The 12,408-nt window shown below is 36.7% G+C and overlaps 1 protein-coding gene across 11 annotated transcripts in view; it reads left to right on the top strand.

Moving 5' to 3' along the window:
• LOC122547955 (uncharacterized) overlaps positions 1–12,408 on the top strand; it is a 281,415-nt gene that overhangs the window by 249,878 nt on the left and 19,129 nt on the right. For all 11 annotated transcript variants that reach the window (XM_087998904.1, XM_087998907.1, XM_087998903.1 and 8 more), the window contains 3 exons: positions 3,691–3,843; positions 4,177–4,253; positions 8,039–8,082. In XM_087998904.1, coding sequence (XP_087855030.1) covers positions 3,691–3,843; positions 4,177–4,253; positions 8,039–8,082 — 274 coding nt within the window. The remainder of the gene's footprint in view (positions 1–3,690; positions 3,844–4,176; positions 4,254–8,038; positions 8,083–12,408) is intronic.

A 12,408-nucleotide genomic window follows, 5' to 3' on the forward strand; every position in this document is an offset into this window, starting at 1 on the left:
TCAAACAAACAAGATTGTAGTAATTTTGTTAAAATATTAAAAAAACTTTTAGTTTTGCTTCTGTTGTTGTTTAAATTTCATGTTGGAATTCTTCATGTGATGCCATCTGAGGGTTTGGATTAATTTGTGGAAAATGTGCAAAATCAGATTGATTCAAAGGGCAGTACCTGATATACGAATCAAGATCTGTTTGGTTAAAAATTAAACATCAATTTTTTTTGGTACAAAGCTCAAGGAATTATTGGGTGTTAAAATTGTTGCATTTCAATAATCACACATCTTATACATTATATGTATATATAGATTGAAAAAGCAGCAATTATAAGACCCTAAAACTATAAGACATAGGTGCATAAGAAGGCCATTGAGCCCATCAAGTCCACTTCACCATTTAATGAGATCATGGCTGGTCTCATAATCCTCAATTCTATGTCGTATTGCCATAACTCTTAATTCCCCTATCAATTAAAAGTTTTATCTTTCTTAGCCTTGAGCCAGCTTCAACAACTGTCTGCGGTGAAGAATCCCAGAGATTGACTACACCAGAGATAAAAAGAAAATCCACCTTAGCTCTGTCTTAGATGGGTGATCCCTTAAACTGAGATTATACCCTTGGGTTGTCGGGAAACAAGTTCTCTCAACTTACTCTATCAAGCCCCCTGAAAATCTTGTATGTTTCATTCTCCGAAACTCCAATGAGTAGAGGCCCAACACACACAACCTCTACTCACAAGAAAATTTCTCCACACCTAGGATCAAGCTCCTGAACCTTGTCTGAATTGCCACCTTTTAGCTAAGGGACAAAACTGTTCACAGTATTCCAGCAGTGCTATGATGATAGATTTACTAAGACCTCCCTATGTTTATGCTCTCTAGCTTGAAATAAAGGCCAAAAATCCATTTGCCTTTCCTTCTGCTGCTGGACTTGAATGCTAGCTTTTATTGATTCATGCAATAGGATCTCCAATTCCCTCTGTGCTGCAGTTTTCTGCAGTCTTTCCATGTTCAAATTATTTTCAGTCCTTCTATTTTCTTGCCAAATTGGATAACATCACATTTTCCTACATTATTTTTCAGCTGATAATGTTTTTACCCACTCAAACCTCTATAACTCTCTGTAGACTCTTTGTGTCATTCTTACTACTTGTGTCATCTGTAAACTTCGCTGTCAAACATTCAGTTCCGTTATCCAAGTCAATAATATATATATTCTAAATAATTGTGCCCCAGGGTTGATCACTATTTCTGTGGAGTTTGCACATTCTCATGTCTTTGTGGGTTTTAGCCAGGTGCTCTGATTTCCTCCCACAGTCCAAAGATGTGCAGGTTAGCTAGTTGTCCGAACTGTCCTGAGATGTGTAGGCTGGTTGGAGTAGCCATGAGAAATGCGTGGTTATTGGGATAGGATAAGGAATTAGGTCGGAGTGTGATGCTCTTTGGAAAGTTGGTGTTGACTCTGAGCCGAATGGCCTTTTTCCACACTGTAGGGATTCTATGATCTTCTATGATCAATCATGAAGACTGATACAAACTAAAGACATCATTCTGCATCATGGTACTTCAAGTGACAATAACAGAAGACAAACCTTTATTATTGTTTAATTTGTTCTGTTTCTATTTGTCAAAGTAAATGCCAAAGGACTGTAAGGCTTCATGAAGACACCTTTAACTTGATTTTGTTTTCATTTTCTAAGCCATTCTAATTAATTATAGGATGAGTAGTTGAATATGTTATGTCAGAGTTAATTTTCCTCTCTTTTGTCTGTTATGAAGTGAAATATTTGATTGCCCAAATTTCTTTCTCTCACATTTGCCTTCATGTTGACTTCTCATGTCATTACTATTCGGTAATGCTACCTCCCAAAAACAAAGAACAATCTTGTGTTACTAAAGTCTTTCTAATTGTGGTGTCATTTCTCTATTTCTGATTGAACTCTTTATCTGAAAATGGATTTAGTACACAATATTTAGCAGAGGTAGGCAGAGGAGTCACATTTTCTTCCGTAACTTCTTTTCCCATTTCATTTGTAATTCAGTTTCCACACCTGTCTCGAGTTTCATGGCTTTGAGGTGAAATCAAATATAAGGCACTGTCTCTGTTGTTGTGTTGTCTTCATAAATCCAGAAACTGTCAAATACTAATGTTTGATGTTGCCTCCTGCCTGTACTAACCTGGAATAATTCTTAATCTTTCTTGTAAACTTTTTATTTCACAAAAGTTGGATATGATTTACTTGGACACAATGATTTATATATTCAGATTTGCTTCATTCGTGGATTTTGAATTGCCAAACAATCTTTATATGCTTCCCAACATTGTAATTGTCTTAATTTTCAAAGAATCATAAAGTTATTTGTGGCACAAAAGGAGGATATTCCGTTGATTAATTATATGTTTTTTTTTGTAATCTCAATACGTTCATTCTTCTGCTCTATTCCAAAAGTACTTCAAGTTTATTTCCTTCAAGTGCCCATCTAATTTCTTTATGTAATCATTGATCATCTCTGCTTTCACCACTTTTGTAGGCATGAACATTACCATCCTCCTATCCCCACTGTATCTCATGCTCAAAACTTTAAATTTGCATCCCTTAGTCTTTGTATCATCAGCTCATCAGAATACTTTTACCTTAGCCATCTTATCCAAATCTGGCAAATCTTACACACCTCTATTAAATCCCTTTTCGATCTCTTTTGATCAAAGAACAATCTCAGCTTCTTCAACTTAATTTAAAGCTAAAACCCCCATCCCTGGAGCCATTCTGGTAAATCTCCTGTCTGTCTTTCTCATGACCTTCCAAATTTTTCTGAAGCTTGGTGACCAGAAAGGGATGGAGTGGTCCAGATGTGGCTACCTCGGACTCCCCCTAGGACTTGTTCACAGCTGTTTAAAAAGACATCATTTCGGAAGTACATCATAGATGTAACTTGAGACTGCAAAACAATTGTTTCGGTGCACTTAAGTTTTGCAGCAAAAATAGAAAGCAGGAAATCCCATTGCCCGAATTGTTATATAGAAAAGTTAAACAAAGTGTATTTGATACCGAAAGGTTTTAATATTTCCCATTAGCTTGCAATTAATTGCTAAACTACATTCTAAAGCAATTGCAAAATGGTTTTGTGCCACATTTCTTTCAAGACTTTGTTGCTTACTCAAATAAACAAGCATCTGCTGATATTAGTAAGTATTGCTTGATCGTTGACAATTCAGCAGTAAACATTTAAGATAACAGGAGCAAAAAGTTGCATTTATAAGTACAAATTATTCAGTTTTTAAATTTATTCAACAAATATGCCAATACGATGAAATACAGGTATGTCGCGGTGCTTCATTTTGTCCCAATTTAACATTAGAGGCCACTGTTCTTACAGATAATTTCTGCAAGCACTTGACTCTGATGCTAATTGGATGAACTTGAAGCTTACACTTTTCCTGCAATGTGATTTCAGACAGCTATTATGCATTTCCAATCATGCTTTCTAATACTAATGTAATGCAAAAAAGTTCAGCAACAACATTAAATGGCACTTTGACCCAATGTTAATTTAAACATTCAGTGATTAACAGAATGTTCAGGAAGTTTGACCTTGTGAGGCAGTACTTTGTTTCTTCTCAGCTTTTAAGTCACAACTGGTATATGTCACTCAAGTGAACTGGGTTGTATGTTTTGTATTTGCATTTTCTTGCAGCAAAGGGACAGTACACCATCAATGGACACTCCCATCACAAAAGGTGCACTGTACTCTCGGACTGGTGACGGTGAGGTTGATGACGTTCAAGCAGATGGACATCATTACAGTCAAAGAGATTTGGATTCTGCTCTGAGAACAGCCAGGGAGGAGGTAGCTCATTCAATTTGGAGTAATCTTTTGTGAGAGTGTGGGTGTCTTTCTGTGTCTGTACATATCTGCTAGATAGATGTTGTTTCAATAAACTCTTTCATCAAGCATTGTTTTTATATTTTTAACAAATTTACAAAAGAAAATCTGAACCATCTCTGAAGTTATTTTGTCTTAGCTTTGTTTGAAGCTTTTATTTATGTGTTGTTTATTTCTTGACCCTCTTTAGCTTGGTTCTATGCCATAACTTCAACTTTCATTTTAACCTAAAATATATGTTCTGAATCTTTTCTCATATGGCTCTACACTGATGTATGCTTCCTCTCATTGTTCCAGATTGTTGCTCAGGAAAGAGAAGCGGCTGACTGGAAAAGGAAATACGATGAAAGTAGGCAAGAGGTTGTTGAGATGAGGTATGTTGATATAGATCTGTGACTCCATTGATTCTATAAAGTTTACTGCAGAACTGAATGTACACAATTAAATTGAGAATCCCCTATCCACAAATATGGTTGGGCACGTTGACTTGATTGTAATATACTGAGGGCTTCAAAACTTCTGTTTGTTACAAATATGCTGGTAGAGTAATTTACTGATTTTTCAGCCTTTTATGAACTGTCAGCATAGACACCAGGTTTCATGTCTCTGAGTGACATGATGGTAACAGTAGGTTGAACTGAACTTGCATTATAATACAACCTGCTAACAACAGTGACATGCTCTTTGTAAGTAGTGGTTCTATATATATGCAAATTTAGCATAGCTGAGGGATTAACGATACTGTATGCGCAAGAGTAACATGACCTGATAGTTACCTCATAACAGCATGTAGCTTAAAGAGCTTTTAGGTTGTGTTGTACTGTGATGTTATTTCCTTTCAGGAGGAGATACAGGCAAACCTAACAAAAAACCGATCCATTAATGACTTCAATTGCTCAATGTTCTAACCAATTATCATCAAATATTCCAATCATTCTAGTTAACAATTAAGGGTGTCTTAATGAAACTAAGGTTGAGTAAATAATGCTTTCCAGAAAAGAATTATTTCACACCCTTCACAGTAAATATAAATAATACTGTAAAGTACTTACCTCAAATTCTTAAAACCATCATTAGCCAATCTAAAATTTTAATAAACTAACAATTTAATTGAAAAGGCAGTGCAATTTAGGTAAGATGACAATTTAGTCTGTGCTTCATATTATTCTGAACAAAGAATTGGAGAATATCCTGCAGCAATGACAAACTGCACATTACAAACTATCGTTGATATTCTTTAATACAGGATTTTGTTTTATATGCAGCATCTAAAGAAAAACCAAAAGCTTTCTGATAATGCCAAAAATGTTCAATGCATTCAGTGATCTATCTGATCTTAAACAAAATGTGGCCTCGAGCTTAGCCTTCTGTTTGTATTTTGAATTAGCACATTCCAAAACTTTGTAATTATGTCTCTCTCCCACTCATACCGAATCAATATAAGAGTGACAAATAGCCAAGGAAAAATGGCTACACTAGCCTGATTTTTCATTCTGAAGTCAGGATAATTCCTGACTCTCTCAGCTCCTTATTGGTCTAAGTTTGGTTTCTGCGGTGGTGGGTGATGGAGTTAGACCTGCCATACCTATTCTCTTCCACCCATATTCTCTTTGGCCCTGTACAGCCTGATGCTAATAGTACCATTCCAAAGTCCTACCATCATCATACTTTGACTCTCCGCCCTCCATGCCAACTCAAACCAACAATTAGATAGATAGATAGATGTCAGCCACCCAAGCTGCGATGAAATAAGTTCTTAAGCTTTTGTTTCCAAAACATTAAATGGCAGGAGATTTAATAGCCTTGACAGCTTATTAGTTTCCCTGAAATGTTGACAGTTCCCTTGACAGCCAGAATGTTGCAATAAGTATCAATTTCTTTACACACCTTTTTATACAAGGACACGGCTTCTCCCAAAGGGCACCCTAACTTTGCCAAAATAATTCCGGCAGTTTTTGACCTCCTTGTGCAAAGCCCACAAGTTACGACTGAAACATTCCCAGCAAAAACTGGATATGTTTGAAGACAGCTGCACAATAACACATGCACTTGCCTCTGTGAACCACACCACAGATGTGCAAAAAGAAGCCATTCCTATTTTCCCTCTTAACATCCCCACCCCAACACCCCAGTGAAAAATTTGGGTGCTGGGTCTGGTCTTGAGACTTCTCTCCAGTTTTATTTGAACTTTGCATCTCTGATTTTCAGAGCAATCCCACTGTTTATCACTTTTTTCTATTAAAATGAGCAGCAGAAGTAAATGAGCAAGGAGAGCATGGAAATGGAAGCAATTGTGTTCCTCCACCCTGAAGGGGGGGGTAGGGGGAAGAATCAAATGCAATGATACTGAACTCCATGAGGCTATCTTGTAACATATTGATATGGCACAGCACGGAAATTGGCAGAAATCTTCCTGCTGCCACTTCTGGATGAACAGGTCACTCGCTGTTTTCAAACTGGAGTTAAAACTAACCCTTGCCAGTTTAAGATCATCAGGCTAGTTCCATTTACTGGCAATTCTTTAAAGAGTGCTTTCCCTTCCAAGTCTAAAGCATGTGTTTCCAGTGACCATAATTTTATATAATGAAAAGTCTCTTAAGGGCAAATTATAGAAAAGCTGGCATTATTTTCATTACACGTGTGAAGCTTTTGAAATACTAAGTTTTTCTGGGCTCTCTTCTGCTGATGTTTGTTTTCTAAGTGGCTAAATGTTTTTCTCGATTCCCAACTATTTTCAAACTGTTGAAAATACAGCCAAGCACATTGTTGGGACAGAATCAGCTGTGCATGATTTATAAAACCAAATATTTTGTTCTGCTATATGGCGGGAGGTCCTTAAATATGGTATTGAGAATTTTACTAAGGATTAAAAAATTGTTTTTGAATTGATGTGAAGCTTAGCATTATACACATCCTCTAGAATTATATCGGAAATTCACCCATCATTGTGGACTCAGATAAAATGAAGCTTCACTCCAAAATCCACAAGCAGTTTTTTTTCAATTAGTTTATGAAAAATTATGGCAAGATGTGAAGGTGTGTTTTTTTTTCTCACAATTCTTTATAGCTCCAATTTAAAAACAAAATCAGCTTGTATTTATACCAGAATTTCAGAGTCTAGAGTTCCTTTAGAGCACCTGACAGTATGAGGATGTGTATTCCTCCCCCCTCGGGAAGCTAAAGGAGGAGGAAGAGTTGCAGAGAAATGATCAGAGGCAAAGCAATTTATATCCGAGGCAGTCTACATGGGAGTGCCATTTCCAAAGATTCCAGCCCAGAGGACTACGAATGGGAAAAAGGAATATGATAAGGATTTGGTTCTGTGGTGGCACTGGCAGTTTTTGTTACTTAAATATTATTCATGAATCTTGAATTTCATCTGATTGTCAATACATTCCCCTTTCAGGCTGCACATTGTATTACATGTATAGCTCAAAATTGCCAAAAATACTTTTTAAAATTTGTTCATGGAATGTGGACATCATTGTCTGGGCCAACAATTATTGCTCATCATTGCTCTTGAGAAGGTGGTGGTCAACTACCTTCATGAACTGGTGCCATCCATTTGGTTTAGGTATACCTGCAATACCATTAGGCAGGAACTTGCAGGATTTTCAGCACGCAGAACTAAAGGAACAGTGATAGAGTTCCAGTTCAGGATAATGAGTGAACTGGAGGGGAACATGCAGTTGTTGGTGGTGTTCTCATGTATCTGCTGCCCTTTTCCTTCTAGGTGGTAGAGGTTACAGGTTTGGAAGGTGCTGTCTAAGGAGCCTTGGCCAGTTTCTCCAATTAATCTTATAGGTGATACACAATGTTTCTACTCAGCATCAGCGACGGAGGAAACCTGGAGAGTTTATGGAAAATCTGAGCCTGCTCACACTAAATAAGACGAGTTCCCATTGGATCTGACTTTTGTCTAATTTTTTTTGTTGTAAAATTTTGTTAAAAATATACCTTATACTATTTTCTTGCTCAATATGTAATTGTCAATGCAGCTTTTTGTTTGGAATTATTTCCTCATCACATTTCTAAGTGCTTAATTTGGAGACAATTAATCTTGTGCTGAATCATGTTGAGAGATATTGTACATTAATCCTTGTAAAATTGGCATGGCTGTGCGCACACACCTCTCATCATAGTTTTTTCGTATCTACAGGCGAATTGTTGCAGAGTATGAGAAGACCATAGCACAGATGATAGGTAAAAACTGTTTCTTATATTGTTAAACATGTGAACAGATTAAGTTAAGAAAGAAAGCAGCTTAGTCAAAATGAGATACTTCAACTTTGCACTTTGGCACATTTCCAGAAAGGAATAGGAAACATTTCAGCTATTGTGGCTCTTTTTCACTGAGCTGCATTGTATTCTGTTTCTATTCAGAGCATGCTTAAATGCATATTTAAGTAATATATGTGTTAGTGTATGTTTTATATTGCATAATTCCTGTGATAGATACAATAATTTGTAAAGAAATTGGAACAGGTCAACATGTGGAAGTTTGTACAGAACTAAGCTGTTACAAGTAGTCTCAAAGCATACATGATACAGTCTTTATTCCCTGAATTATATCATGATCTGAAATTCCCCTTATGTTTCTAAAGATTTTAGAATCCAGCTTTAATTTTGAGAGTTGTGGGATTTTTTTTTTAAAATTGACCATAGCTGTCAGCAGTGATGCAGTGTTCTTTGTCATTTATCGGTGATGTTTACATCGGAGATGTTGGTTTGAGGTCTCATGCTTCGACCTGCTCATTTTGTTTTCATTCTGCAATGGCACTCCTCATTAGTGGAGTCTTTTGCTTGCTTGATTCTAGCATTTAATTTATTTTTCTTTCTCCATTTTCTTTCTCTACACTTTTACTTTCTCTTATTTTTATTTTCCCTTCTTGTTTCCCTTCCTCCTTTATCATCATCTTCAGTCTCTCTATTGCCTGTATCTCTCCTTTATCTCCTTTTGTCCATCTTGTAATTCTCTTCCTTTTCATGCCTCTGTTTCTGACCTTTTTATATTGCTTTCCCCTTTATTACTTTCCCATTCTGTTAGTCCCTCTCAAGCACTTATCTGTCCTAGTCATCTAATTAATCTCTCAACTCTTGGATGCCCCAATTTGCTACTCTTCTCCATTTGAGCAGGAACACGTGGAGGTTCTGTGTTAAAGGGATAAAGCATCCGGCAGAGTGTGTAGGTCATTGCTGTGGAGGGTAATACAGCCAGTGCATTAAGTTTCAGGTTTTAAGCAAAGAAGCATCTTAATTAGGGGTGCATTTAGAAATTGTGGAGGGACAAAACTGCTGCTTAAAACAGTTTAAATCAACAAGTAAGCAGTGATGTAAGAGAGTCAATGATATCAAGAAAGAGGAAGCATTAAAACAGTTCATGTATTGATGTAAAAATTAAAAAGCTTTCTCTGAACAGTAGGCTTTTGAGTTCTTACTTTTAGAGGGAAATTCAAAAAAGTGGGCATTACAGAAAAAGGGGGAGAGAGCTGTCATCATTGCATCTTTGATGAACTGACATTGCTACCAAAAATCATAGAGTATATATCTTATAAGCTTTTATCAAAATCAAATGCAAAGTGCATTTCAGTAAGTAAACTTGCAGTGTAATTATCATTGTTCCTAATGTGACTTGTATTCAGTGCAATCTGCTGAATTCTTCAAAAAGAAGTAGCAAGTTATATAATTTGTCTACTTTCTGAGCTTTCTGGTGTTCCTTCTTTGCTATGTAATACTATTATTGTTTCTTTCTTGCTTTTTCCAAAAAATGCTTAGTCCCTCTTTCTCCTTTTCCACATTTGCAATATTTTCTTTTTAATTTCAAATAAAAAGATGAGACTTGTCAGAGAGTGATTTTTCTGATCCTTTCTAACAGGTTTTAAATGTTTATTTTCTGCTTAGCTAACTAGTTGCCTTTTTCCATTTTGCTATCACTTTGCTTCTGGTCACTTGCTCACAATGCAAATAAGGCAAACCTGGTAAGTACTGCTTTTAGACATTTTCATCACTTACTCCATGCAGATTTGAGAGTGCTTTACTTTCCTTCTGCAACCATTGTTTTCTTTTGTTAAAGTGTATTATGCATGGAGGATATGATTTCCTCAATGGTGAATCCCATTTAAGCCGGAGTGGCAGCTGATATTGGTAGAAATGCAGCTGTTTGTTCTCAGTTGCTCTTTTTTTCCCAAATACAGATTGTTCAGTTCATTATAATTCATTCTCTCAAAATATCTGCTCACATGTTTTAGCAAATCACTGCTGATTCTTTTAAAATCTATGTACTGTCTTGTTAATCATATAAACCGACATCTGAGGAGGCTGTGCAGCCAATGATGACTGTTTGAAAGAGCAGTCATGACTCATCTCACATCCCACTTTGCATCCCACAGCTCTGTAGGTTCCTCAAGGATCTGTCCATTTCCTTTTTTAAAAAATTACATTTGGAATCTGCTTCCATTGTATTACAGCATCTGAAAATTACATGAGTGGAACATTTTCTTCTAACCTTCTCTCTGAACATGTCCCCACTAATATTGAATCTGTGAACTCTAGTATTTGAGTCATTTTCCTGTAATCACTTTATCAAAATCTAATCATCTGAAAAATCATTATTCCGTGATCACTTTGCTTTTATATTCTGTTCCTCTTTATATCAACTCAGGTAACCCAATGTTTTCGTACCCATCTTAAGAATTTCCCTATCATCCCTAAAGATTTGAGTAAAGGATTCCAGGTCTTTCTCCTCATTGACGCTTGTCAAAATCATATCATTTATAGAATGCCATTTTTCCATATTTTAGCACAGCTAATTTTCGTTTATGTCTATTATCTGTAATTTTATGCAATATGAATTATTATCTTATTTATTGCTTCACTTTGTCCAAATTCAGTTTCAGGGATTATATTGTGGCTTTTAGTACAATTAGCAGATGGGAGTAGGTTGCTGTGGTTCTGTTCGCCGAGCTGGAAGTTTTTGTTGCAAACGTTTCGTCCCCTGTCTAGGTGACATCCTCAGTGCTTGGGAGCCTCCTGTGAAGTGCTTCTGTGGTGTTTCCTCCGGCATTTATAGTGGCCTGTCCCTGCCGCTTCCGGTTGTCAGTTTCAGCTGTCCGCTGTAGTGGCCGGTATATTGGGTCCAGGTCGATGTGTTTGTTGGAGTTTGTGGATGACTCCATCAACAAACACATCGACCTGGACCCAATATACCGGCCACTACAGCGGACAGCTGAAACTGACAACCGGAAGCGGCAAGGACAGGCCACTATAAATGCCGGAGGAAACACCACAGAAGCGCTTCACAGGAGGCTCCCAAGCACTGAGGATGTCACCTAGACAGGGGATGAAATGTTTGCAACAAAAACTTCCAGCTCGGCGAACAGAACCACAGCAACGAGCACCCGAGCTACAAATCTTCTCACAAACTTTGAATGGGAGTAGGTAGCTGGCTTTCTTTTCTTCACATGAGGCTTCTCAAGGAAATGTTTTGTAAGATAACTTGGAGCTCAATAAAGGTATTGCCATATACCCTGCAAACTCAAACTGTGAAAATATTAGTAAAAATTTAAAATTGAGGTAGATGCATTTGGGAAGTGGATTGGCTTGTCAATGGAATGATTTATGTGTAAAACAGAAATCTTTACAACGAATTTACTTTTTGGGATTTTAAATCATCAATACATAATTGTGCTTTGGAGTTTTCATATTAATGCGGCTGAATAATTTTCAGGAGTTGTTTTTGTTTGCTTTTTGGGTTGTACTGATTGAGACATAGTTCTGCTCAACCTGTATAAATCCAAAAGTTTGCATTTCAAACTGCCACACACCTGTCTCAATCTGTCTCATCATGCCATTAAGCATTTGTGACTGACCACAGTGACATGATCTTTCAGAAAGACAGATTGGATATTTTTTGTTTTTTTTTTGCTTTCCGCTTTTATTCCCCATCATTGGATTTCCCACACCAAGCTGGTGACCAGGTGAGTTTTCAATGGTTATTAGCAGATTTATGAGATCAATGCTGAGTATTCCCTCCACTTAAGGCAAATTCCAGGCTTCTATTTGCTACTTCCTTGTTGTGGCAACACTGAGATCATAAAATCAGCTATGAGGAGCCTGCATACTATCGCTGATATAGAACATTGGGACCAGTGCTCAGCAATGCCATTTCATTCACTTCATTCTACATATAATACCTCATACTTTTTAAAAAATGTTTACTGTAAACCTACAGTTTTCTAAGCAAAGAAATCTATCAAATTTACAGATGAATTGTTGAAGCCAAAGTTGCATCAACTTTTCCTGCAGAAATCCAAAAGCTCCGAATCGCAAACATTGCCCCTAAATTCTGGACAGGCAGTTCTAAAATATATAAGTTACATTTACAATTCCTCATTTCCTCTGTAAAATTTGTTTGTTTTGTTAAATTTGGTTCCTTTACCATTTCTAAATGAAAATGTGTGATATATAATTTGTCCAGACACATGGATGTACATAAGGAAAATGCTGGAAATTTTCCCTGTTCTTTATACT

The sequence above is a fragment of the Chiloscyllium plagiosum genome, unplaced genomic scaffold (assembly GCF_037043375.1).
Source record: "Chiloscyllium plagiosum isolate Xiang-an unplaced genomic scaffold, Cpla_swu_hap1 HiC_scaffold_22, whole genome shotgun sequence".
NCBI lineage: Eukaryota > Metazoa > Chordata > Chondrichthyes > Orectolobiformes > Hemiscylliidae > Chiloscyllium > Chiloscyllium plagiosum.